The sequence below is a fragment of the Mandrillus leucophaeus genome, unplaced genomic scaffold (assembly GCF_000951045.1).
Source record: "Mandrillus leucophaeus isolate KB7577 unplaced genomic scaffold, Mleu.le_1.0 Scaffold143, whole genome shotgun sequence".
Taxonomy (NCBI): Eukaryota; Metazoa; Chordata; class Mammalia; order Primates; family Cercopithecidae; genus Mandrillus; species Mandrillus leucophaeus.
Window position 1 is genome coordinate 4,814,726 of NW_012101399.1, and position 26,583 is coordinate 4,841,308.

Genomic DNA, 26,583 nt, shown 5'->3' on the forward strand with positions numbered 1-26,583 from the left:
CAATACTACCCTCATTTAATTCCTGTAGTTTTAATATGTTTCAATCTATTTTTCAGAAATGAAAGATCATTAACAACCCCTTGCTGCTCTATATTAATTTTAGAGTAAGTGTGTAAACTTCAGTGAAAAATATGATCAGGATTTTGAATAGAAGTACACTGAATTTATAGAGTAATTTGAATGAGATAAGATACATTCACAGTGTTTTCCCATCATGGATATGGCATATTTCCCTATTCATACATAACTTATTTTTATTTTAACTTATTTTAAATATTTCAGAAGTCCTTATAATTGGTATAAATATATACAAAGTACTATGTACATACACTGAGTGTTTTTAATTACATTAGAGACATTAAATTTTGTTTGTTTTCTCTTTCTAACAGGTTATAGCTAGGTTACTGCCTGCACCCATATACTAGAAACAAAATTGCATTTAAACATATATTTAATATATACCTATATTTTATATTTGATTTTTGGTGATACTCTTACCTGAAAAAGGCTGAAGCAGACTACCTAAATATGGAACTTTCATTTTCTTCTTTAAACTCAGTAGAAATGGAATCAGAAAACATATTAACTTTAGGTATCCTATCCCTCTTCTGATATCTTTTTTCTTCTCAAAGTGTTTTTGAATAATCTTTTTCTGAAGATATAATCTTTGCTGTAGTCTCTGGTAGGTACAGATATCAAGATAATCCTGATTATATTTTATAGCATTAGTAAGCCAATAGCCTGTTTCAAATATAAAGACATTTTCATACTGTTGAACTTGTGTGGTACTGAATGTTAACTTTAGCATAATATTTTCAGCATATTTCATAAATACAGCTGTTTCTTCAGGGCTATTGGGATCATATGTTGGATCTTCATTCACGTCTTCATCATAGATTTCATTAAAGTCTGGATCCTTTGTAATATCAGTCAAACCTTCATGATAAAAAAGGAAAATTTTAGATAGTGAAAATTTCATATTTGGCTTCTGGATAAATATGGAAGACTGAAAACAGGATTTTATTGTGAAATTCTACTAACATGACAGTAAAGGAAAAATTAGATGCTGTAAACCAAATATAAAATTCTAAGCACCACCCACAACTGACTGAACAGACCCGTTTTGGCCAAGGGGACCCCAGAGAAACCTTAAAAACTAAGTTCTTGGCCATGATGGGATCGGAGGTCAGACATGCCTCATTATACCCCTTTCCTTTTGTGGTTTAGACACAACAACTGACCAGCATTAATATTAAAATACAGATCATAAGACTGACAGAATGGACTCTTTGTGGCAATAAGATACCAAACTATAAACAAAACCTAGGGCCATGCCAGGCAAGGGTGAAGTCACAAACCCCTCTACTTAAAGAATAAACTATGTTCTAACAGTCACAAGGTTTTTCTTTTTTCTCTAACAGTTAAACAAACATTGTCCTCAAGATAAGCAATTTTAAAATAATTACGGCGTATTCGCCAACAGATGCTGAATAACTGACCTTCCTGTTCCCCATGCCATAACTAGAGCTTTGATTGGACAAGAGACTGACTTCAGTAACTTTATCCTCATAAGACTACTGACCATGATGTGGTTCTGGACTGTTTACAGAGGCTATACACATGAATGCCTTCAAGTCACTGCTTCACCTTCTGACATACAATAAGGGCCTAATTATAATGCTAATTATATGTTAAGTCTCCACCCCAAAGTGAACATGGATCATTTGTAACGTGCATGTTTGTTCAATACGCATGTTAGAACCCACTTCATGAATGTTCATAGCTTTTCCTACAACTTGTTACATATGTATACCTGAATATGTATACTTGGCCAAACAGTTCAGCTTAGATTCCTGTCTTGCTCCTCTCTTTCTCGAAGTGCCTGTCAGAATGGCCAGCCTGAAGACTGTAACCCTTTATAAGAAATATATAGATTCATTGCAATCTATATCAAAATAGCAGTCACTGTTCTTCACAGAAATAGAAAAAATAATCCTAAAATATACATGAAACCATGAAAGATCCAGAATAGCCAGTCATCCTGAGCAAAAAGAAGAAAACTGGAGGAATCACATTACCTGACTTCAAAGTATATTGCAGAATGATAGTCACCAAGACTGCATCGTACTGGCATAAAAATAGATGCACAGGCCAAAGGAGGTCAGAGAACTCAGAAACAAATGCATACTTATACAATGAACTCATTTTCAACAATGGTGCCAAGAACATATGCTGGGGAAAGAACAGTCTCTTCAACAAATGGCGCTGAGAAAACTGGATATCCATATATGGAAGAATAAAACTAGACCCCTGTCTCTCACCATATACAAACATCAAATCAAAATGGATTAAACACTTAAATCTAAGACCTCAAACTATGAAACTACTAAAAAAACTCGGGTAAACTTTTCAGGATATCAGTCTGGACAAAGATTTCTTGAGTGATATCTCACAATCACATTTTGCAACCCAAGCAAAAATGGACAAATGGGATCACATCAACTTAAAAAGCTCCTACGTAGCAAAGGAAACAATCAACAAAGTGAAGAGACAACCCACAGAATGGGAGAAAATATTTGCAAACTATCTATCCGACAAGGGCTTAATAACCAGACTGTAGAAGGAGGTCAAACAATTATATTGGAAAAAAATCTAATCTGATTTAAAAAATAGGCAAAAGATCTGAATAGACATTTCTCAAAAGGAGACATACACATGGCAAACAGGCATATGAAAAGGTGTTCAACATCTCTATCATCAGAGAAATGCAAATCAAAACTATAATAAGATATCATCTTACCCCAGTTAAAACAGCCTTTATCCAAAAGACAGGCAAAAATGAATGCTTGCTGGATGTGGAGAAAAGGGAACCCTAGTACACTGTTGGAGGGAATGTAAACTAGTACAGCCACTATGGAGAACAGTTTGGAGGTTTCTCAAAAAACTAAAAATATAGCTACCATATGGTACAGCAATCCCACTGCTGGGTATAAACCCAAAAGAAAGGAAATCGGAATATCAAAGGGTATCTGTACTCCCACGTTTGTTGCAGCACTGTTTATAATAACCAAGATTTGGAAGCAACCTAAGTGTCCATCAACAGATGAACGGATAAAGAAAAAGTGGTACATATACACAATGGAATACTATTCAGCCATGAGATTCTGTCATTTGCAACAACTTTGATGAAACTGGAGGACATTATGGTAAGTGAAATAAGCCATGCACGGAAAGACAAACTTTGCATGTTCTCACTTATTTGTGGGAGCTAAAAATTAAAACAATTGACCTCATGGAAATAGAGATGGTTACCAGAAGCTGGGAAAGGTGGCAGGGAATGGTGGGGCAGGAGGGGCATGGGGATAATTAATGGATACAAAAATATAGTTAGATAGAATGAATAAGATCTAGTATTTGACAACACAACAAGGTGACTACAGACAACAATTTATTATACATTTAAAAACACTAAAAGAGTATAATTGGATTGTCTGTAACACAAAGAAAGGATAAATATTTGAGATGAAGGATACTCCATTTACCCTGATGTGATTATTAGGCATTGTATGCCTGTGTGAAAATATCTCGTAAATATATATACCTACTATGTACCCACAAAAATTTAAAATAAAACAATTCAAAAAAAGAAATAGTCTCCATTCTAAATTTATAAATCTCATGATTCTTAAGTTAACAATGCCAATAAAATTGTGTAAGATGAAAGCAGACAGATGAGTAGGTTACTAAGGAGAGTGAAGACAGATACAACATAAGTACCAGCTTTGATCAAGGAAAATATGGAACAACAAGAAAACGTGATTTTTCTTCAACCAGGGTATCGGCTTCTCACTTGGGCCAAAAACATAATTTGTTTTTTCAGGCTAGTATTATACATTGCTTTTTTTTTTTTTTTTTGCCAATAAGAAGCCAGACATACATAATAAACAAAGAACCTGCCAGCTAAGTAATCATCATTTAGTAAGAATTAAAACTTCATTTTACTCTATCAAAAAATGACGAATTTCCCGTGCTACATTTTCTTGCCATTTACAAAGAAATTGAGGACTTTCTTCTTGTCAAATAGTCTTTTTAAAATAGTTACATCGGCCGGGCGCGGTGGCTCACGCCTGTAATCCCAGCACTCTGGGAGGCCAAGACGGGCGGATCACGAGGTCAGGAGATGGAGACTATCCTGGCTAACACGGTGAAACCCCGTCTCTACTAAAAACACAAAAAAACTAGCCGGGCGCGGTGGCAGGCGCCTGTAGTCCCAGCTATACGGGAGGTTGAGGTGGGAGAATGGCGTGAACCCGGGAAGCGGAGCTTGCAGTGAGTGGAGATCGCGCCACTGCACTCCAGCCTGGGCGACAGAGCGAGACTCCGTCTCAAAAAAAAAAAAAAAAGTTATATCTACAATGTTACCCTTAATTTAGGCTTGAGAAAACTGCTTAGAGTCATAAGACATGACTGTAGAAAATGTGGCATTTGTTTGCAGTATATATGCTCTAAAGTGTAAATTATACGTCAATGTGTCCCCCCCTTTTTCCTTTTTTCTTTCTCAAATCTTTTTTTTAAAAAGGCCAGAATGGCCACTATAATTCATCTCTTTTCTGCAAAATAGTTAGATAAATTATAAAGAAGTGAGAGGGATTCTGGCAGTTTAAAGAAGTCTAAAAAGCCAGAGGGATTGTTGATAGCACTAAAACCTCATGGCTTGGGGTGGCTGGGAGCCAACAAAAACCACAAGAAGCCTTAGAAATTGAAAGCATTATGTGGAGGCTGTGAAGGACAGGCCATGGTGTAAGAATTTTTTTTAAAACAAAAGGTGTAGTGAGACCTCAATCACCTTCCCCAGATAGCACAGTCCTCCTCCTCTTTCTCACTAAAAGGGTACAAAGCACAGCTGAGAGTTGGGAGGAGCAGTGTGCTGAAAACTAGTTAAATGAGAGTCTGAGTGCTGAACTGAGATATCCACAGTTCAGCACTTCACCTCCCTTGGCCCCAGACTCACAGCCCTCCCTCCAAGCAGGAGACTGGAGGAAACAGACCTGCAGATATAACATCTGGGGGACAGGCTTCCCAGTGGAATGTCAGGGGTTCCTCCTCATCACTCTGCAGTGAGGTCTACCAGTGTTCCTGCCTCACTCTTAAATGAAAACAAGCAGCAAGGGTCGCCAGGCAGGTGAGGAGAGCCTCTCAGATGAAAGAGACACTGCAATTACAGGACCAGGGGCAGGGAGGGGTGCTAAAGGAAAGTGAAGTAGGCTTAAAGCAATGAGTTCTGACAAAAGGAAGGATGAAGTTATCAAGAAAGACATCTCTAAGGAAAAAATGGAACTTCATATCCCATTTTTTATCAAGACGAGTTCAGTATTTCCCTTCCAAAGACTGGAACTGAATTAGTAATAAGTACATGTAAAATTCAGCTACTTGAAAAAATAAAAAAAACATGATTGTTCATATCATGAAAAATAATGTTCCCTGAATCAAGGACCAGAAGGAAAAAAAAGAAAAATAAAGTTATTAAAGAAAGGAAATGTTCCAGCAGGGACAACATAGTGACATAGTAAGACCTATCTCTACAAAAAATAAAAAACAAAAAAATTAGCTGGGCATGGTGGCACATTCCTGTAGTCCCAGTTACTCAGGAGGCTGAGGCAGGAAGATCACTTGAGCCCAGGAGTCTGAGACTACAATGAGCTGAGCTCATACCACTGCACTCAAGCCTGGGTGACAGAGTAAGAGCTTGTCCCTTAAAAAAAAATAAAAATAAAAAAACAAAGTGCACAGTATGTAAATAAGCTGGAAGAAATACATACAAAGTCATAGGAAAGTAAATAATGAAAAGGAATTTAATTAAAAATTGCATCAAATGAAATTTGGAGGATGAAGGGAATGAGGGGAAAAAAAGTTTCTACAGCTTTAACCTCTTTTTTTTTTTTTTTTTTTTTTTGGAGCCAGGGTCTCTGTCACCCAGGCTGGAGTGTAGTGGTATGATCTTGGCTCACTGCAGCAGCCTCAACCTTCTGGGCTCAAGTGATCTTCCCACCTCCGCCTCCCAAGCATCTGGGAGAACAGGCGTGCACCACCACGCCCAGCTAATTTTTGTGTATTTTGTAGAGACGGGGTTTTACCACGTTGGCCAGCCTGGTCTCGAACTCCTGAGCTCAAGCGAACCACCTACCTCAGCCTCCTAAAGTGTTGGAATTGCAGGTGTGAGCCACTGTGCCAGACGAATTCCCTTATATTCTATTATTACCCATTTAATTTCTACATGTATTGAAAGTTTACTATATGTCATGCACTGTATAAGGTGCTGAGAATTTAAAATCAAACCAAAAAAGACACAATTTTCTGTGCTCTCAAGAAGGAGCTTAATGTCTAATAAGGAAGAAAGAAATGAAGCCAATAATTTCAATTCAAAATACAAAGTATTTTTCTGTGCACAGATAAGAGTCAGAATAGAGGAGGCAGTGTCTGAATCAAGTCTCAAAAAATGAGTAGCAATAACCATAGGAAGAATGTGGACGAGTGGTGTGGGGTGAGCAGGAAGAAGGCATTCCAGATAGAGGACAGGGAATGAACAGAGAACAAAACAACCCAACTCACATTACTCACTTGTGATATTAAATAAGTTCCCATTTTTTCTCAATATTTCTATTAAAAGTTCCCTTCTGCTATTTTGCTATCATGAGATGTTTTCTTCTTTCCTTCCATCCTCCTAGCCTTCTGGAAAGAGTTCAAGAATTTATGAATTAGATGAAGGGATCCACTCTAACTAAAATACCTGCTGAGAAACCTGGGTAACATGACCAGATTTTTGGTGTGCTCTATTCTCTACTATTGCTACTGTTTTTAAAGAATGATGTTGCTGGTGGTTTGCACAGTGCAAAGCTAAGTGAGAGGTAAAGGTTAACTTGGCCAAGACTGATTCCCAGCAGTCTGCCCTCCCAAAAAGAGTTGGCTTTCTGCACAATTCCTTGGAAATCCGCTGTGGCACAGTGTTTAAGGTAATCACATGGTCAGCTGCAAGGTGTGAACAGTTTCCCAGTCATGCCAAGAGAGGAGCTGCTGTTTTCCCAAACGTGAATAGTGATGTAACAACTTACACTGCTGCTAGCTTGACACCGTGTACCTGCAATTACAAAGCTTGGACAACAGCTCTCTGATCATGCCAGTGGAGAGGTAGTACACTCCCTCAGTCTGTAACACTAAGCTTGGAAGAAAAGGCTGCAACCAAGTTTCCATGAGTCACACTGTGTATTAGACATCTTTTGTTCCCTACCTCACATCCTTTCAGACCACATTTTTTAAACTGTAGTTTTTGCTCCACACAGACTTGACCTGACTGTACCTCGCCTCAAGTGCACCACAGGATTATTTTTGCCCTGAAACTTCTCTGCCACTACTGTTAAGACTCCTGATGGAACCCATCCAGCCATTCTGGTGTAGGAACAAATCTGAAAGCATGAGCAAGTTAACCCTCCATTCAAACTTTGGCTAATGAGAGACAGTAGCCAGTGGATACACTCTTCCCTTATCTATCCTGTCTTAATCATTTAGAGCTATTATAAGAAAATAGCATAGACTGGGTAGCTTATAAAGAATAGAAAATTATTTCTCACAGCTGTAAGGGCTGGGATATCCAAGATCAAGTTAGATGTGGTGTCTGATGAGGACCTATTCCCTGGTTCATGGATGTTACCTTCTAGCTGTATCCGTACAGGGTGGAAGGGACAGGGCAGCTCTCTGGGGCCTCTTTTATAAGGGCATTAATTCCATTCATGAGGGTCTGTCCTCATGAACTAATCACCCTCCAATGGTCCCATGTCCTAATGCCATTGGTGATTAGGTTTCAACATTTGAATTTCAGGGAGACATAAACATTCACACCATAGCACATCCCTTAGGCTGGCAATTCTGCAGTGTATTCTATATGACTCCTCAGAATGTCCCAACGAAATAAATCCCAATTGCCAAAGTGGTGAAAAAGCTCAACAGCACATTCTTGGGTTGATGCTCCCTCCTTTTCTGTTCACTTTTCCTGTCCCTCACTCCTGTTCCTTGGAATCATTTCTCAAAAACTAACTTGACTCATGTCCTTGTTTCTGATGCAATTTGGAGGGTAACCTAGGCTAAAACATCTTGCTCTTGTATCCTTTCCTCTGACCTGATGCTTCTTTAATCAGGTAGCATAAAAGCCCAAGGGTTCAGGTCCCTTTCTTAGAGTCTGACTATTGGCCCTGTAGGATTTCACAGTGGTACTCCAGGTGTGGTGCATGATGGGGAAACCTGTGCCTATTGCTGCTACTGCCACCATGAGTTTCCCCCTACAAACTACTTCAGTAGGTCTAGTATGTATGCTGGTGGTCATTTACCATTGCTTGCACCATACGTTGTTGAAGTTTCTAAAGCAGACACCCAATGTGCAGTGGAGGGAGAAAAAAATATTTCTCCTAGGTGTAATGTTCATCTTGTTTTTTTTCCCTAAGAGATGGGGTTCTCACTATGTTTTCCGGCTGCAGAGTGCTGGTTATTCACAGGTGCGAACATAGCACACTACAGCCTCGAACTTCTGGCCTCAAGTAATTCTCCTGCCTCAGCCTCCTGAGTAGCTGGGAATAAAGACAGATTCCACCATGCATGGCTGTGATGCTCATCTTTGATTGTCCAGGAGCCAACAGCATTAAGCACTTTATTGTAAACACACCCAACACTATCCCCAGGCACATGATAGTAGACTGACTGAATTTGTTAAGGTTTCCAACCTCATTTATAAACAATTTTAAAAAGGTTTGAGGCAGAGAGCAGTCAGAATGCTGTTGCAGTGGAAAAGGGTATTCTGTACTACAGTGTTGCAGTAGAAATAAGCCAAAGTAGATGATTTTGAGAGATATTTTAAAAGTAGAATCACAAAACTCACGATGTAAGTTTCCTATCAGGAAAGGACTGATATTTAGCTAATCTGCATCAGTAACGCCACATTGTTAAAATACACAACCCTCAACTGACAAACTGAATTGCTGCAGCCCCAAGCTCACTGAATACCTCCCTCTCCAGGGATCCCCTGAAAAGCTCCATGATCCAGAAAAGGGTAAATATGACAAGCAGGAGGTCTCCGAGACCCTGCTCCAGCATTATGGCTGACGTCCATTCTGATTGGTCAGTGCCAGTACTGTGCTGGTGGTTGTTTTGAGTATCACCCCTGAAAATGTAGGTGTAGAAAACAGACAGCATTAGTCTTTTGGTGCTCTCCCTTTCCACCTACAACTTGACTAGAGTGTTCCTATGTGTCTCTGATCCCCTGACCAGGTGCACCACTGCAAGGGAATCCTCATAGAGGGTGGCAGCCTCAGATATGACACACAGCTGGATGAAATAGACCAGATCCTGGGCCACGAAGTGGCTTGATGTAACTAACTTTGTCATCAAGTAAGCAGGAGCCCTCTTCCCTTAGTTACACAAGACATGTGCTCCTTCCTGCCATGACCAGGTCTCTGTTGGTGCTCTAACTGGATGATCCAAAGGCTCTCGTGGCTTTAACATGTGGATGATTAATCAATATGTATCTAACCTTTATCACTTTCTAGAATTTGACTTATATACTGAAAGTTTCCATCTAGATATCTGAATCTAAAAAGAGGCTGTTGTTTCTTTACCAATTTGGCATATGCCCATTCAGAATGATGAATCATCAGTCCCAAGTCCTCTCAAATGAGAGCCTCAGGTAAATTTGTAAAAAGGGAAACAAAAGTAAACACAATTTTTGTCAGAAATGTCAAGGCTCTAACGCTGTTGGAAACCATCACCCACTCTTGCTGATCCTTAACCTCCACGGACCTCAGATCTTCACAAAGCTCTTAGCATCACCTTGATCCAGATAAATTACCTTTAAATTAAAAAAATGGCTTAACATTCTCCAAGACAGAGCATATGACAGGTCACAAAACAAGTCTCAATTAATTTAAGAAAATCAAAATTATATAAAGTATCCTCTCAGATCACAGTGGAATAAACTGGAAATTAACTCCAAAAGGAACCCATAAAACTATACAAACACATGGAAATTAAATAATCTGCTCCAGAATGATCTTTGGGTCAACAATGAAACCAAGATGGAAATTTAAAAATCTTTGAACCAAACGATAATAGTGATATCAAAACGTCTGGGATTACAGCAAAAGTGGAGCTAAGAGGAAAGTTCATAGCATTAAATGCCTACATTAAAAAGTCTGAAAGAACACAAATAGACAATCTAAGGTTACACCTCAAGGAACTAGAGAAACGGGAACAAACCAAACCCAAACCAAGTAGAAGAAAAGAAATAAAGATTAGAGCGGAACTAAATGAAATTGAAACAAGAAAACAATACGAAAGATCAATGAAACAAAAAGCTGTTTTGTTGAAAAGATAAAATTGATACACAATTAGCTAGATTAACCAAGAAAAGAAGAGAGAAGATCCAAATAAGCTCAACTAGAAAGGAAACAGGAATCATTACAACCGATACCACAGAAATACAAAAGATCATTTGGGGTTACTATAAACACCTTTATATGTACAAACTAGAAAATCTAGAGGAGATGGATAAATTCCTGGAAATATACAACCCTCCTAGATTAAATCAGGAAGAAACAGAAACTCTGAACAGACCAATAACAAGTAGAGAGCTTGAAACAATAAAAAATTGCCAACCACAAAAAAGTCCAGGACCAGATGGATTCACAGCTGCATTCTATGAGACATTCAAAGAAGAACTGGTATCATTCTTACTGAAACTATTCCAAAAGATAAAGAGGGAATTCTCCCTAAATTATTCTGTGAAGTCAGTATCACCCTAATATCCAAACCAGGAAAGGACATAACAAAAAAAGAAAACTACAGACCAATATCCATGATGAACATGGATGCAAAAATCCTCAAGAAAATACTAATGGAATCCGACAGCGTATCAGAAAGATAATACACCATGATCAAGTGGGTTTCATACCAGGGATGAAGGGATGGTTTAACATATGCAAGTCAATATATGTGATACATTATATAGACAGAATCAAAAACAAAAATCATCTCAATAGATGCAGAAAAAGCATTTGACAAAATCCAGTATTGCTTTATGATTAAAACTCTCAGCAAAATGGCCATAGAAGAGACATACCTCAAGGTAATAAAAGTCCTCTATAACAAACCCACAGCCAACATTATACTGAACAGGAAAAAGTTGAAAGCATTTCCCCTGAGAACTGGAACAAGACAAGGATGCTCACTCTCACCACTTCTATTCAACATAGTACTGGAAGTCCTAGCCAGAAGAATCAGACAAGAGAAATAAATAATGGGCATCCAATTTGGTAAAGAAGAAGTCAAACTGTGGCTGTTTGCCAATGATAAGATCATATGCCTAGAAAACACTAAAGATTCATCCAAAAACCTCCTAGATGCCATAAAGGAATTCAGTAAAGTTTCAGGATACAAAATCAATGAACACCAATCAGTAGCACTGCTATACACCAACAACAACCAAGCTGAGACTCAAATCAAGAACTCAATCCCTTTTACAACAGTTGCAAAAAACAAAAGAAAGTAAAATAACATAACATAAAATAAAATACTTAGGAATATACCTAATCAAGGAGGTGAATAATTTTTACAAGGAAAACTACAAAACACTGCTGAAAGAAATCATTGATGACACAAACAAATGGAAACACATCCCATGCTCATTGATGGGTAGAATCAATATTGTGAAAATGACCATACTGCCAAAAGCAATCTACAGATTCAATGCAATTCTCATAGAAATACTATCATCATTCCTCACAGAACTAGAAAAAACAATCCTAAAAGTCATATAGAACCAAAATGAGCCCACATAGCTAAAGCAAGACTAAGCAAAAAGGATAAATCTGGAGGCATCACATTACCTGCTTCAAACTATACTACAAGGCTATAGTTACCAAAACAGCATGGTACTGGTATAAAAATAGGCACACAGACCAATGGAACAGAATAGAGAACCTGGAAATAAAACCAAGTACTTATGGGCAACTGATCTTTGATAAAGCAGACACAAACGTAAAGTGGGGAAAGGGCACCCTTATTCAACAAATGGTGCTGGGATAATTGGCAAGCCACATGAAGCTGGATCTTCATCTCTCAGCTTATCAAAAATCAACTCGAGATGGATCAAGAACTAAATCTAAGACCTGAAACCATAAAAATTCTAGAAGATAACTTGGGCAAACCCTTCTAGACATTGGCTTAGGCAAACAGTTCATGACCAAGAACCCAAAAGCAAATGCAACAAAAACAAACATAAATAGATGTGACCTAATTAAACTAAAAAGCTTTTAAACAGCAAAAGAAACAGAAACTCTATTGAGTAAACAGACAACCCACAGAGTGGGAGAAAATATTTGCAAACTATGCTTCCAACGAAGGACTAATATCCAGAATCTACAAGGAACTCAAACAAATCAGCAAAAAGAAAACAAACATTCCCATCAAAAAGTGGGCAAAAGATATGAATAGACAATTCTCAAATGAAGATATACAAAAGGCCAACAGACATATGAAAAATGCTCAACATCACTAATTATCAGAGAAATGCAAATCAAACCACACTGAGATACCATCTTACTCCTGCAAGAATGGCCATAATTTAAAAATCAAAAAATAATAGATGTTTGCATGGTTGTGGTAAAAAGGGAATACTTACACTGCTGGTGGAACTGTAATGTAAACTAGTACAACCACTATGGAAAACAGTATGGAGATTCCTTAAGGAACTAAATGTAGAACTACCATTTTATCCAGCAATCCAACTACCAGGTATCTACCCAGAGGAAAAGAAGTCACTATATGAAAAAGACACTTGCACACGCATGTTTATAGCAGGACAATTCGCAATTGCAAAAATATGGAACCAGTCTAAATGCCCATCAACCAATGAGCAGATAAAGAAAAAGTGGTGGCCGGGTGCGGTGGCTCATGTCTGTAATCCTAGCACTCTAGGAAGTCAAGATGGGAGGATCGTTTGAGGCCAGGGGTTCGAGGCCAGCCTGTTCAACATAGGGAGACCCCCATTTCCAAAAAAAAAAAAGAAAATATATATACCATGGAATACTACTCAGCCATAAAAATGAATGAAATAATGGCATTCACAGCAACATGGATGGAGTTGGAGACCATTATTCTAAGTGAAGTAACTCAGGAATGGCGAGCCAAGTATTCTATGTTCACCCTTATAAGTGGGAGCTAAGCTATGAGGATGCAAAGGCATAAGAATGATATAATGGACTTTGGGGACTCTAGAGGAAAGGTAGGAGGAGAGTGAGGGATAAAAGTCTATACATGGGGTACCATGTACACTGCTCGGGTGACCGGTGCACCAAAATCTCAGAAATCACCACTAAAGAACTTAGCCATGTAACCAAAAATCACCTGTTCCCCCAAAAACTACTGAGATAAAATTTAAACATTTAAAAAATGGCTTTGAATAAAAATAATTAAGAAGTGGCCACCTGCAGTGACTCACACCTGTAATCCCAGCACTTTGGGAGGCCTGGGTGGGTGAACGGCTTGAGCTCAGGAGTTCGTGACCACCCTGGGCAACGCAGTAAGACTCCGTCTCAAAAAAAAAAAAAAAATTTAAGAAGTGTTAAATTCTCTTACCTGCTGAACTAAACTCTGAAAAAATGTCTTTATTTGTTTGAGGTTTTCCGTCGGCATCAATGTCCATGATGGTACGCCACAATTCAGAGAATCTAGCTCGTTTTTCTTTGGGCATATATATTCCATGCCATAGTGCTTTCAGCATGTAGTCAATATTAATCAGAATTTGCCCAATTCTGGTATCATAATAAGCTGGAGGTAACTGACAAGAAGAACTCTGATCATAATTAGCTTCTAAACTGATGGAAGGGATTTGATTTAGGCAATAAATTCCAATAGCCAACTCTCTTATCATTTGATGGACTTCTCTATAGTCTAAGAGGGCAGTAGGGTCCACGGGAGTCAGTAGGATTGCAGTGGAGAAGCCTACATTATTCATTTGACTCATAATTCCACACGGGAGGTCTCCTTGAGAGCGAACATCTTCTTTGGTAGACAACCAGCTAACTAGTGCAGTAGTTAGTAACTCCTGTATTTCACTCCGATCATATTTTTCAAAAAAAGCAGATGCATTTCTTTGTATTGCTAAATTTTCCAGGTAGGTTTCTTCATCTTGAACTTGCTCAAATCTAGGTAATCCTTTTTTGGGCAATCTTAACATTTCCAATTAAATCTAGTGTGTCCTTTTTGAAACTTCTGCAATGAATAAAAAGGAAAAGATTATCAATAAAATCTGACATGGCAATGACACTGGATTTCTGTAGAAATAAATCTGTACCTTTCACCTATATAAGGTTAATTTTTCATGGTCAACCGTTACAGTTTTCAAATTAAAAATAACTGCAGTACATGAAAGCTGAAATTTGAATTAAAATAATTAAAATTATAAAATCTTTAACATTAACCATGTTCTGCTTTTCAAAGAAGTCAAAAGACAAGAAGATGCATGTCAAAAAGAAATGTTAAGTTTATGTGTGAGAAGCTACTGTTACATACCTATTTTGTTGTTGGAGAGGCATTCTTTTGTGTATGTTTGTGTCTGTCTGTGTTGCTATAAAGTAGTACCTGAGACTGCATAATTTATAAAGAAAAGAGGTTTATTTGGCTCACAAGTCTGCAGGCTGTACAAGCATGGCACCAGCATCTGCTCAGCTTCGGGGGAGACCAAGCTTACAATCATGGTGGAAGGGGAAGGGGAGCCAGTGTGTCGCATGGTAAGAGAGGGAACAATAGAGAGAAAGGGGAGGTGTCTATTCTTAAACAACCAGATCTTTCATGAGCTCAGAGGTAGAGTTCACTCTGCCAGGAAAGCATCAAACCATTCATGAGGGATCCGCCCCCATAATCCAAACACCCCACAACAAGCCCTACCTCCAACATTGGGGAATCTATTTTAACATGAGATTTGGCGGGGATAAATATCCAAACCATATGGATATTTATTTTGTTTTCAGTTTTTTAAAGCAAGACTATAATGACCTGCATGAAAGAAAAGGAAAGAGCAGGGCGCGGTGGCACACGCAAGTAATCCCAGCATTTTGGGAGGCCGAGGCAGGCAGATCACCTGAGGTCAGGAGTTCGAGACCAGCCTGACAAACATGGAGAAACCCCGTCTCTACTAAAAATACAAAATTAGCCAAACGTGGTGGTATGCCTGTAATCCCAGCTACTCAGGGAGGCTGAGACAGGAGAATCACTTGAACCTGGGAGGCAGAGGTTACAGTGAGCCAAGATTGCGCCATTGCACTCTAGCGTGGGCAACAAGTGTAAAACACTGTCTCAAAAAAGAAGAAAAAGAAAAGGAAAGCAGCATCTGCTTAACCTTCAATTTCTGTGCCAATGAATGCCTCTCTATTCCTTAAATAATAATAACCACAACTGCTATTTATTGAGCATCTACTATATGTCAGGCTCTTTACTATAGAATGGTTTTATTTATTTCATCTGATTGGTCTCTATTATATAGTGGTTCTCAAAATTTAGCTTGTATCAAAATCACCTGGGGCTTGTTCAAATACAAATCACTGAATCCCACCACTGAGTTTCTGATTCAATGAGCTGTAGTGGGGCCAGGAAATATGCATTTTAGTAAAGTTACAGGAAATGCTGATACTGCTTGTTTGGGCGCCACACCTGAGACCCCAGGTGAGTGAGTCAGACCTTGTTATGCCCACTTTATAGAGGCAGAAACGGAGACCAGGAGGTTGCAGGACATGTCTGAGGTTTTACGCCTTTCAGAAACAGAACCCACGTCTGTCCATACTCAAGCCCAGACCCACGTCTAAAAGCAGCTCGCGTCAGCCATGGGCACGGGAAAGGGGATAGAACAAGGAAAGAGGAGGAACCTACTCTAGAATGACTGTTTTCTTGTCCGAGAGAGGGGCGCTGGGTCCGCGCCGTTCCCGTGGGGCTGGGAACAGTCGTCGCCGCCTCAGATGACTTCTCGCGGGGCCTTGAATCCGCCCTCAGGGCCCCTGCATGGGCCAGCGGGAGGCGCACCGGAAGGAACTGAGAGGAACTTTCAGGGCTTTTCGCCCCACAGCGTCTGCCCGGCCCTCCTCGCCGCGCCCGCCAACACTGCCGCCGCCCGGGCGCGGGTCGAAGCGGTTGGTCCTCCGGGTCGTGGGGTGGCGGGGCCGCTCCTGAGGCGGAGCTTGCGGGCGACTAAGCCTGGTGCATCCCGCAGCAGCCGCAGCGCCCCCAGGCGGCGCCCGGCCCCTTGGCTGGCTCAGACCCGCCGCGTGCTCATCTTCCCAAGCCCGCTTTAGCGCTCAGTCCAGCCGCATGCCGTGGGCACTGTGCCGCCCTCACTATCTGCCTCTGCTAAAACACCAAAACAGAGTGGCAGAGGAGAAAGCGCCGGGCGTTGAGGCAGTCCCGAGTTGGAATGCCACCTCCATCATCATTCTTTCATTCAACAAGCATTTGTGGAACACCTATTATGAGTCAGGCACTGGAAACCCTAGAAAACAGGGCAGACACGAAACCCAAGAAGCTTACAGTTGAACAGATCATCTCGCAGCTATATTTAACAGTGTGCCAATATTAGATGGAATGACAGCACTCGAATGAAAGCTAACCTAGCTCAGGGCTCGGAAAGGCTGCCTGAGGAAGTGCCCTTTCCCCCTCCGGGCCTAGAAAATGAAAAAGAGCTACCCAAGCAAAGAACTGGACAAGTAGCTTTTCAGGAACAGGGAACAGCAGGAGAGAAAGAATTGAAGTGAGAACAAAGTTGAAATGATTGAGAAACCGAGCAAAACCCTGCTTAGGGAACAAGAGAGATGGGGGCACAAACCGAGCTGCAGAGGTGCGCGATCGACAGATCATGCAGGCTGCTGAGTAATGATTTTGAATTTCATCCCAAAGGATTAGCCTAGAATAGTGGCAGTGGAGGTGGGGCTCAGGGACTGTGGACAGATTTGAAAAATAATGAGGTTGGCTGTTGGTGACAGATTGAATGGGGATATGTTGAAAAAGAAGGTTGTGTCCAAGTGAGAGCCACATTTTTGTCAGGAGCAACAGGATATCAGGGCAAGATTAAGAGTTCAGTTGTGTACATAATTCACCTTGAAATACCTGTGAGAGAAATTGAGATGTGAGATATGCTTCAGATAAACAGTTCTGGGCTAAGAATGGCAGTAACGGTTAGACATATAAATTTTGGCAGGTTTATAGTAATTGAAGCCAGGGGTGGGGTTGAAATCACCAAGGGAGAGTGTACAGAATGAGGAGTTGAGAACCAAGGATTAGAGACCCGAGAAATTTAACATTTAAAGGTCAGGTAGAGAGAGTGGAATCAGCAAAGAAGACAATGAAAGAACAGCCAAGAAGGCAGGAGGAAAACCAAAATTGGTCACAGAAGCCGAAGAAGTGTGTGGGGAAAAAAAAAAAAAGGAATGGCCAACTTTATTGGATGCTGCTGCTCGGTCAGGGGAGACGAGAACAAACTCTTCCACTGAATGTAGCAACATGGAAGTTCTTGGTGACTGTTTGGGGCAGAATTTCTCTTCCAGTAATCATGTCATTATTTTAGCTACCATGGAAATAAATATTAATTTAAGAGGACTATTCCAGGGCTTTTTTTTTTTTTTACAGAGATGTGAATGTTTGCACTTAATATGAACCATATATGTACATTCTCCTACTTCAAGGATTTCCCCCCACCCCCAGGTAGACAAATGGTTTGTTCCATGTGTCCCAAATCTTGGTAAAGAGTTGTCTCCTTTTTTAAAGGATCAACACAGAACTCCATCCCAGAGCTAATGAGATTGAATAGCAGAAGGTTGTAAATACCCAGGCCCTCTTGGTGTTCACACACATGCATGTATATCCTCTCTCTCTCTCTGTCTCTCTCACAAGTATCCTTCTGGAGCAGATGACCTGGAAATTCCTTATAAAAATTTGACTGATTAATACATTTAAATCTCACAGAATAGAGTAGCCCTGGAATATAGCATTATTAAGTCATAGCTATTTTCAGTATTGAACTGTATTTTTGTTATAATATTCAATTCTAAGCCGTGGGGCAAACCTCTTAAGTTCATCTACTCCCAATATAAGCAATGTCAGTTTAGTGCTCAGGTCCACACAGACACTTGAAGTTGTCTGCTTCCAGATTGAGGGGTGAAAGCTATGTAAGTAGTATCTAAATTTGGGTTGAACATTGCATCTTCCAGGGAATAAATTCGGGGCATGTGAAAGCCCTTGCCAGGTTACTGACCTGTTTGTCAGGATCATAAAATTTCTTTGCTACTATGATTAAAGAATCAAAGGGTGGCCAGATCCAGAAATGGTGTCAACCCTAAGGGACAGATTTCACAGTGACACTGGTATGGCAGTTAACAGTTGAGTAATGTGGGTGGATGTCAGGTTGGAGTGAATAGACAAAAAGGTGGGGAGAGTGACTGTGGATGAGAGGCAAGACATGGTAAATAGAGGAAGACGTATTCATCCTTGTCTTCAGGTTGACTAGGCTGAGGAGGAGGAGGAAGGGCTGGTTTTGCTGTCTCAGGGGTGGCAGAGGCAGAAGAAAATCCACATATAAGTGGAACTGCACAGTTCCAATGTGCTGTTCAGGGGTCAACTGTAATCTTAAAAAGTTATTGGGGTGGGAAAATGAGCTGCCTAAAGAGATGTAATAGAAGTAACAAGTACTGTTCAGGAGGATGAACCTCAAGCAAATTGTTTAACTTCTTTAAACCTGTAGTTCTTTCATCTGTGAAACACGACCCTGTCTAAACCACGGTCCCTGAGGAGAGGGAACTGAATCATTTCTGGATGGAACTATCAAAGAGAGTGAGTCTGGGAAAACAAACTCTTTCTCTTCCCTCTCACACAACACTTCTGACACCAGATGTGTGGATTTTTTCTACACCAAGCAATTCTCCAGCTCTCTGAATACCAGCTGGGTATCCTACAGTTTAATCCTGCCTCTATCTTCCTGGAGTTAGCGTCAGATCCTTCAACTTAAGGGCTCAGTGCCAAAGGTGTCTCTACTTTAGATGGTAATTTCAAGTCTGGATCTCTGGTACTTCTGATTAACCAGCTACATAAATTGGGTGTTTTCATGACCCCCTATTCAGGTTTGATAATTTGCTAGAATGACTCACAGCACTCATAGAAATACTTACGTTTACTGGCTTATGATATAGGACACATCTCAGCACAACGAAATTGAAGAGATGCATAAGGCAAAGTATTCAAAAAATATTACAGTGAGAGGGAGCCTCCATGTCCTCTCTGGGCATGCCACACTCCCAGCACCTCCACATGTTCAGCAAACCAGAGGCTCATCAAATCTTGTTCCACAGTTTTTATAGAGTTTAATAGACCTTAACCTTCAGCAACACTCTCCCTCCCAGAGGTGGGTGGGTGGGGATGAAATTCCAACTTTTCTAATCTCTTGATTTTTATTTTTTATTTATTTATTTTTTTAGAGACAGGGTTTCACTGTCACCCAGGCTGGAGTGCAGCGGTGTGATCCTAGCCTCACTGCAGCCTCCACTTCCTGGGTTCAAGTGATCCTCCCACCTCTGCCTCCCGAGTAGGGAGGCACATGCTTCCATGCCCAGTTCATTTTCTGTACTTTTTTTTTTTTTTTTTTGGTAGAGATGGGGTTTCATCATGTTGCCCAAGCTGGTCTCAAACTCCTGGACTTAAGAGATCCCTCTGCTTTGGCCTCCCAAGCTGCAAGTATTAAAGGCTATTTAGAGACCTCACTCTAAGTCACCGCATTAGCATAAACTCAGGTGTGATCAAAAGGGGCTTATTACGAATAACAAAAGATACTCCCTATCACTAAGGAAATTCCATGGTTTTAGGAGTTCTATAACAGGAAAAAATGAAAATTCAACCAAATGAACTTTAAAACTACTATTATTATACAATAATAAAGCAGCAGAGTATCTTACTTTTATATAAGTAATTATATAAAAACGTATTTTTATATTGTTACACTGTGAATCACATTACAATTTAGTCTCCTTTTGAATAGAAAGATTTTCTAAGGAAATGATTTGGAGCCGTCCACATTTATCAGATGCCTTTTCATTATTTTTTTCCATTTTTGCAATTCTTGATCCAAATTGCATGGCCCGTTTGGGCAGAAGAGCAGAGGCTGTAAGACCAAGTTCCACAGCTGCAAGGCGTAAAAGTAGTTTTTCACCAATCCCTCGGGGTAAAGTCAAGTTTGCTTTTTCCCAAATTGGTAGAGAATTTAGAAAGGAGACAACATTTTCATCCAGGAAAGGAAATCTAAAATAAACAGATAAATAATATAACCACTATGTAAAAATAAAATCAACCTGCTTTGATTTATACAGTTTTATAGCTAAAATGTAATCAAACTAAGTGTTTCATAACATATGACATATACTACAAAATAGTCTAAGTCTCAATAAATAAATTAGGCTTACTGTGTCCAGAAATAGTTTCAAATTGTCTTACAAGGTATCTTTGTGGAGGCCTTAAAAACAAACATGATTTTTTTTTTTTTCCACCTAGGCAAGCACTACCACACCCAGCTAATCTTTGTATTTTTGGTAGAGATGAGATTTCGCCACGTTGCCCAGGCTGATCTTGGACTCCTGAACTCAAGTGATCCACCTGCTTCGGCCTCCCAAAGTGCTAGGAATACAGGTGTGAGCCACTATACCTGGCCTACAAGCATGATCTTAACTAACTATTCAATCTGTGTCTGATCTTTATCACAACGAAAGAAATGACACTTTAGGGATATGGAACCAATGTAGAAGGGCTCCACAGCCTGAACCTGCAAAACACTTACAGTAAAATTTTGTTAATCAAAATTATTTAATTATACTTAAACCAATTAAATGGTGATAAATTACTGTAACAGAACAAAATATTAGATTTTTTCCCCCTAAATTCTGGGATGACCTAGAAACAAAATATTAGATTAAAAAAATAACTTTCTGCCCTTTTGCTTCCCCAATTTCTACAAAATTCTGTTCTTTTTCTGTTTAAAATACTTTAACACCCACCATCCCACATCTCCACATGCAGTACAGTTACACTAGTGTTTCCGTTTTATTACATCTTAGTGTAGGTTAAGAGATTGGAAAGGGCAAAGACATTTGTTATCTGGAATATTAAATAAAAATGAATGAGTTGCAAAAGCAAATTTAATTAGAGAATCAAATCAACACACTACTGTTAATATGTATGTCAAGATACATAACAAATTATTTAGATCTAGCCACTATGTTATATCACAATTCTGTATTAGCTGCTTTAAACATTCTTCATATGCATTTTTATTTGAGCATAATATAATACTTTCATAAGTAGGTGCTTTTACTAGACAAATTCCCTTCTCTATGACCTAGCTGAAATAACATACTGAATTTCTACCTCCTTCTCTCTCACGTCCTTCAAAGAGAAAACAGTTTAACAGTTTATGGACTTTATTATGGTATTAGTTATCACTTTATAGTGAAATCTGGAAAATTATGATAGAATAATGACATAGTAGCCAAACTTTTACATGGGCTAGGACCAGAAACTTAAGAAGGACAACTGTGTAAAGGCAGCTACAAGTCAGTGGAAAGAGGAAAAGACTGAAGTAGAGACAAGAAACAATGAAGTCTGAGAGAGAGAAAGAGAGAGAGAAACTGTAGTATGTTTAATTCTCAGGGAGCTTACTTGGACTTCCTATTCTTGGATGCTTGTACCCTTGTAATAAACTACCTACTTGAATCAATTAGCCTACTTGAATGGATTTTTGCTCTTTATAACAAAATGTCACATCTTCCTTTAACCTTACTTAATGTCTTAGAAAGTTTTATTCAAATACTGTACTTGTTCACTACCTTCAGAAATATGATATAGGTAAAAATAAACCTGAAAAGCAAGAATAGATACATGAAAGTGCCTTGGTTTCTCTGAAGGTTTTAGGTAATCTGCAATATGTGACTAAATTGTGTTCAAAAACATGTGGCAGAGGAATATTCAGTGTGAGGACTACCTTCAAATCAGCATGGATCTGTACATACAGAAATGTCTACAGAGACAAAGCCAGTTTCTATAACATCAGAGAAGAAGGCTTGCAGGTGGGGCTTATGCCCTTCCTGGGAGGAAAGCAAACATTAAAAGCTGAACAAAACCCTCTAAATACCTTATCTTAGTATTTCACTATCTCAGTTTTACTTTGACAGTCTTTTATTTGGAAACGGAGTCTCACACTGTCTCCCAGGCTGGAGAGCAGTGGCGTGATCTGGGCTCACTGCAACCTCCCGGGTTCAAGCCATTCTCAGCCTTCCGAGTAGCTGAACTACAGGCATGTGGCACCACGATCAGCTCATTTTTTTTGTATTTTTAGTAGAGGTGGGGTTTCACCATGTTTACCAGGCTGGTCTTGAACTCCTGTCCTCAGGTGATCCGCCCGCCTTGGCCTCCCAAAGCGCTGGGATGACAGGTGTGAGCCACCATGCCTGGCCTACTTCAACAGTCTTTTTCACTATAGTCTTAAAAACAATCCTGTCATTATGTTACCTTTGAAAATTACTGAAAATACATTTCTTAGACATTTCTTAGAGAATGAGTTCTAGAAAATAACTGCTCTCCTGGCTCTTCCCAGCTCTGTTTCTGACTGTGTTTATAATATAAAGCCAAGCTATTATTGCTGCTGTTATTCATCTGAACAGTCTCCAAAGAGAAAACAAACTTAAAAGTCTCCATTTAAACTCTGCTGTTTTTATAAAAATACCATAACAACACTCAAATGATTAGAATTACCTTGCTTCTTTTCCATGATCACCAATAACTCTGTCATCACGACCAAGATTTCTAGAAGAAATTCGACCCAGTTCCATCATTATTTCCTTATTCAATCCTTCCAGCCCATGTGACTGAAAGCGGACACGATGACGAGAATAACCTGCAAGTTGCTCATCTGCACCAATTCCAGTGAGAACTACCTATGCGGTTTAAAGAAATCCATATAAAAATGTTATCAACTACACAGTAAAGAAAACAAGATAAAAGAAAAGCTTAAAAATTGCAAACCTAAAGATAACACTTTAGGAGAAAAACAAGATAAAGACAGAAAATAGTAAAACATATCCAATTCTAAAGAAGTCACATATGTTGTGTTGTAGTTTAAATGCAACTAAAATATGCTATATTCTTACAATCAAAATGCTACAAGCTTTAAGGGTCAAAAATAGGTCTCAGAAATTATCAGAAGAAACACTGTGTCATACCTTTGCACTGCTCTGATAGGATTTCACTCCATCTTGGGCCACTAACCAACCAATTCCTCTAGAAGCAAACCAGACTGCACAGCCAATGCTATCATCCAAAACTGTATCCAACGGCTGAATTAAGTGACATATTCGAGTCCTTCTTAATTTCTGCAGTTCTTCCATAGAAACATTAATTTCAACAAAATTCCAAATTCGGGAAGGGCTAACAGCTTTTAGTTCCTTTAGTCCCGCCCTTCCTGTGATTCTATCTGGTACACTGACATGTTTATCAGGACTGTCGTCATCAGCAGCAGCATCATCTTTAGAGAACTCTTCAGAAGATATTTCACATTTATTTTTCTGTTTATTCCTTTCTTTGTTAAAGCTAGTTGGCATGGTCTTTTCTTCAGCTATGAAAGCTACATTAAGAAGATCAATTGGTTCATCTAAAGGAATATGACGGTCAGCAAGGGTTGCAATAACCATGGAATCAATGCCCCCAGAAAACAGGATTGCAACATTTGCTTTCCTATCACACATTTTCGAAACTTCATTTGCTGTCAGGTTTTCACCCCTAGGTAAACACAAGACACGTTTCTTGACTGCTACACTCAAGACATCAATGAACTGCTGAATTACTTCCTTTATGTGTACATCAGTAAGAAAGACCTGAAGTGTCTCTCTTGTAGGTGGCACATTGGAAATATTACTGCGATGAGTCTCCAATGCAGCTTGTGGCAACATCATATTTAAAGGAACAACAGGTTTTTCAAGATACAGTTTGGCTTCATTTGCTACCACGGATACAAATGCTGGTAAGTCTGCTGAAATTTGACTCAGGCTATTAACATTTTCTTCAATAATATTCTCCCTAGAAATATATTTCCAAGGATACAGTTGTAAAATAATGCATCTGGAAATGGCAGTAGACTTAAGATCAATTCGGAAAAGTCCAGATGCTGGAACTTCTTGCCACTGATTTGCCAATCCAGATGTTTGGGTGCCAACTGAAGAGAGGCAGAAACTCTTGCCCAAATTACTAAAATGCCAAAGCAAGCTACGGCGACCAAAAAAATCCCTACCAAACCATAAATAATGACTAGATGCTTGATAATATATAAATGACCAGGGACCTTGCACTTCTGAGAAGAGTGACAAAATCTCAGATTCATTCTTACAGGAGGAAAGATAATTAAACAAAATTTGAGTATCATTCTCTTCAGCTTCAACCTTTATTCCACTAAAAATTTCTCCATTCCACAGAAACACATTGCCTCTTTCATCTTCCACAGGCTGGGTAGTCAAAACACCCCTCAAGTGTAGGACGTGACCAGAAAATAAACACTGGTAGTTAACATCAGACTTGAACAATTGTTTACTACTATTGGGTCCCCGCTGTTTAAGATTATATAGTAAGTCCTCTTTTAAATCTTGACTGAAATGCTCAGCAGAAAAGTTTACAGAACAACAAATGCCACACATTGTTACGTGAAATTAGGTTGACTATTTCTTGATTTTGGTCTTCTCTAAGTTTTCTATTTCTTGGTATTCTTTTTTCAGTTCATCCAATATACCTGTTGCAGGGAAGGAGAATAAATATTAAATAACATAAAAATTCTTGGACTTTTACCTAGCAATTCAGAGGGCAAAACAAGCTGTTTACCAAAATCAAACCATATAAACACACACACTGTGCCAGTGCCAATGATAATTAACAACAGGCTACTAACAAAGAATGTTTATCTTTTACAAAAATAGCTTCTGTTTTGCCGAGTGCTCATTTTGGCCCAAGCACTTGGCTAAGCACTTTTTACACAGCATCTTATTTAGATCCCACAATACCTTGGAGGCTTAAAGTATTTCACCCAAAGTCACAAAGGTAGAAAGTGGTAATTGTTTGTCATACTTAGACCTGTTTGAAACTCTAAAGCACATGTTAATAACTATTGCTTTCTAACACGTATTATGATATATATATATATATATTTTTTTTAACTGTTGACTCATCTTTGGAAGGCTAACTTGAAGAAAACCAAACTGCTGCATTAATCTTTTGATATATATTTTAACATTCAGATGAGTATAATTTAGGCACCCCCCAAAAGCCACAAAAAAGAAAAAACTTACTTTTGCTCTCAGATAGCATTTCTGTTCGGTCTGCAAGAAAGAATATATTGCTGTTCTGTTGCTGCCTATATACTTTCTGGAAAACATAATTTAGGCTAAAATCAAATTTTGATCTAAAAAGTAGATGTTAAAATCCTTAACCCTATTATCACTAATTCTTGAACTTCAGTAATATATATTTAGTACTATACTTTAGCAAACACAGATAAGCAAAAACACAAATAAAAGTCATCCATTGCCCAACTACCAGAAAGTGCTACTACTGAAATGAAACTATTTTCTCTCCATATACCATTTTAACAAAAAATGTTCTTACTGTACCTGCAGATTTATGCTTTTATCAATGAGCAATATATTGAGAACACTTTTTCTTATCAGTAAGTGTTATTTTACAAGAACACAAAAATGGCAAAGCAAGCTACGGCGACCAAATTATACCTACTGCTATACAGGTATAATATATTACAGTTTATTTGCTCGCTTCAAATACTAAACATTTAAAGTGCTACCAACTCTTTGCTATTGTAAATCAACGTTGTGATGAATATCTTTGTAACTAAATCTTCGTGCACTCCCATGATTCTCTCCTAAGTATCAACTACTATAAATGGAACTGCTGGGTCAAAGTGTTATAGTTTGAGTTGTTGAGACTTTCTGCCAATTTGCCCTCTAGAGAAAGTCTGTATTAATTCTGCCTCAACTTTTTTTTTTTTTTTTTTTGAGATGGACTCCTGCTCTGTCGCCTAGGCTGGAGTGCAGTGATGCGCTCAGTTCACTGCAACCTCTGCCTCCCAGGTTCAAGAGATTCTTGTGCCTCGGCCTCCCGAGTAGCTGGAAGTACAGGCAGGCACCCAGCTAATTTTTTTATGTGCTTCAACTTCTAATATTCCATAAGTGAAAACATCAGAAATATCTAACCAGTCAGTTATTACATAATCTTTAAAATACTTTTAAGAGCTCAAACTCATTTGTTCCTGAATGTTAAAATGTAATTTGACACTGGAACTATACACAAAGCAGTAGCTTGCTTGTTTATATTAATGGAAATGGCATTAAATAACCATGTTACACATTTATAAAAATCTATGTAAAAATTTTTTGGAGGGAGGGGAAGCAATGTATCTTTTTTTGTTCAATA

The 26,583-nt window shown here is 39.0% G+C and overlaps 2 protein-coding genes across 2 annotated transcripts in view; both read right to left on the minus strand.

Moving 5' to 3' along the window:
* The window catches only part of ANKAR (ankyrin and armadillo repeat containing), a 72,527-nt gene extending 57,750 nt beyond the window's left edge, over nt 1–14,777 (minus strand). Inside the window, exons 1-3 of the mRNA XM_011974254.1 lie at nt 14,725–14,777; nt 13,675–14,310; nt 499–936 (exon numbers count right to left, since the gene is read on the minus strand). Of these exons, the coding sequence (XP_011829644.1) occupies nt 499–936; nt 13,675–14,275 (1,039 nt within the window). The 5' untranslated portion in view covers nt 14,276–14,310; nt 14,725–14,777. The remainder of the gene's footprint in view (nt 1–498; nt 937–13,674; nt 14,311–14,724) is intronic.
* A 5,194-nt stretch (nt 14,778–19,971) lies between these two features.
* ASNSD1 (asparagine synthetase domain containing 1) overlaps nt 19,972–26,583 on the minus strand; it is an 11,050-nt gene continuing 4,438 nt past the window's right edge. The window contains exons 4-6 of the mRNA XM_011974257.1: nt 23,337–24,892; nt 22,870–23,051; nt 19,972–20,367 (exon numbers count right to left, since the gene is read on the minus strand). Of these exons, the coding sequence (XP_011829647.1) occupies nt 20,082–20,367; nt 22,870–23,051; nt 23,337–24,800 (1,932 nt within the window). The 5' untranslated portion in view covers nt 24,801–24,892 and the 3' untranslated portion in view covers nt 19,972–20,081. The remainder of the gene's footprint in view (nt 20,368–22,869; nt 23,052–23,336; nt 24,893–26,583) is intronic.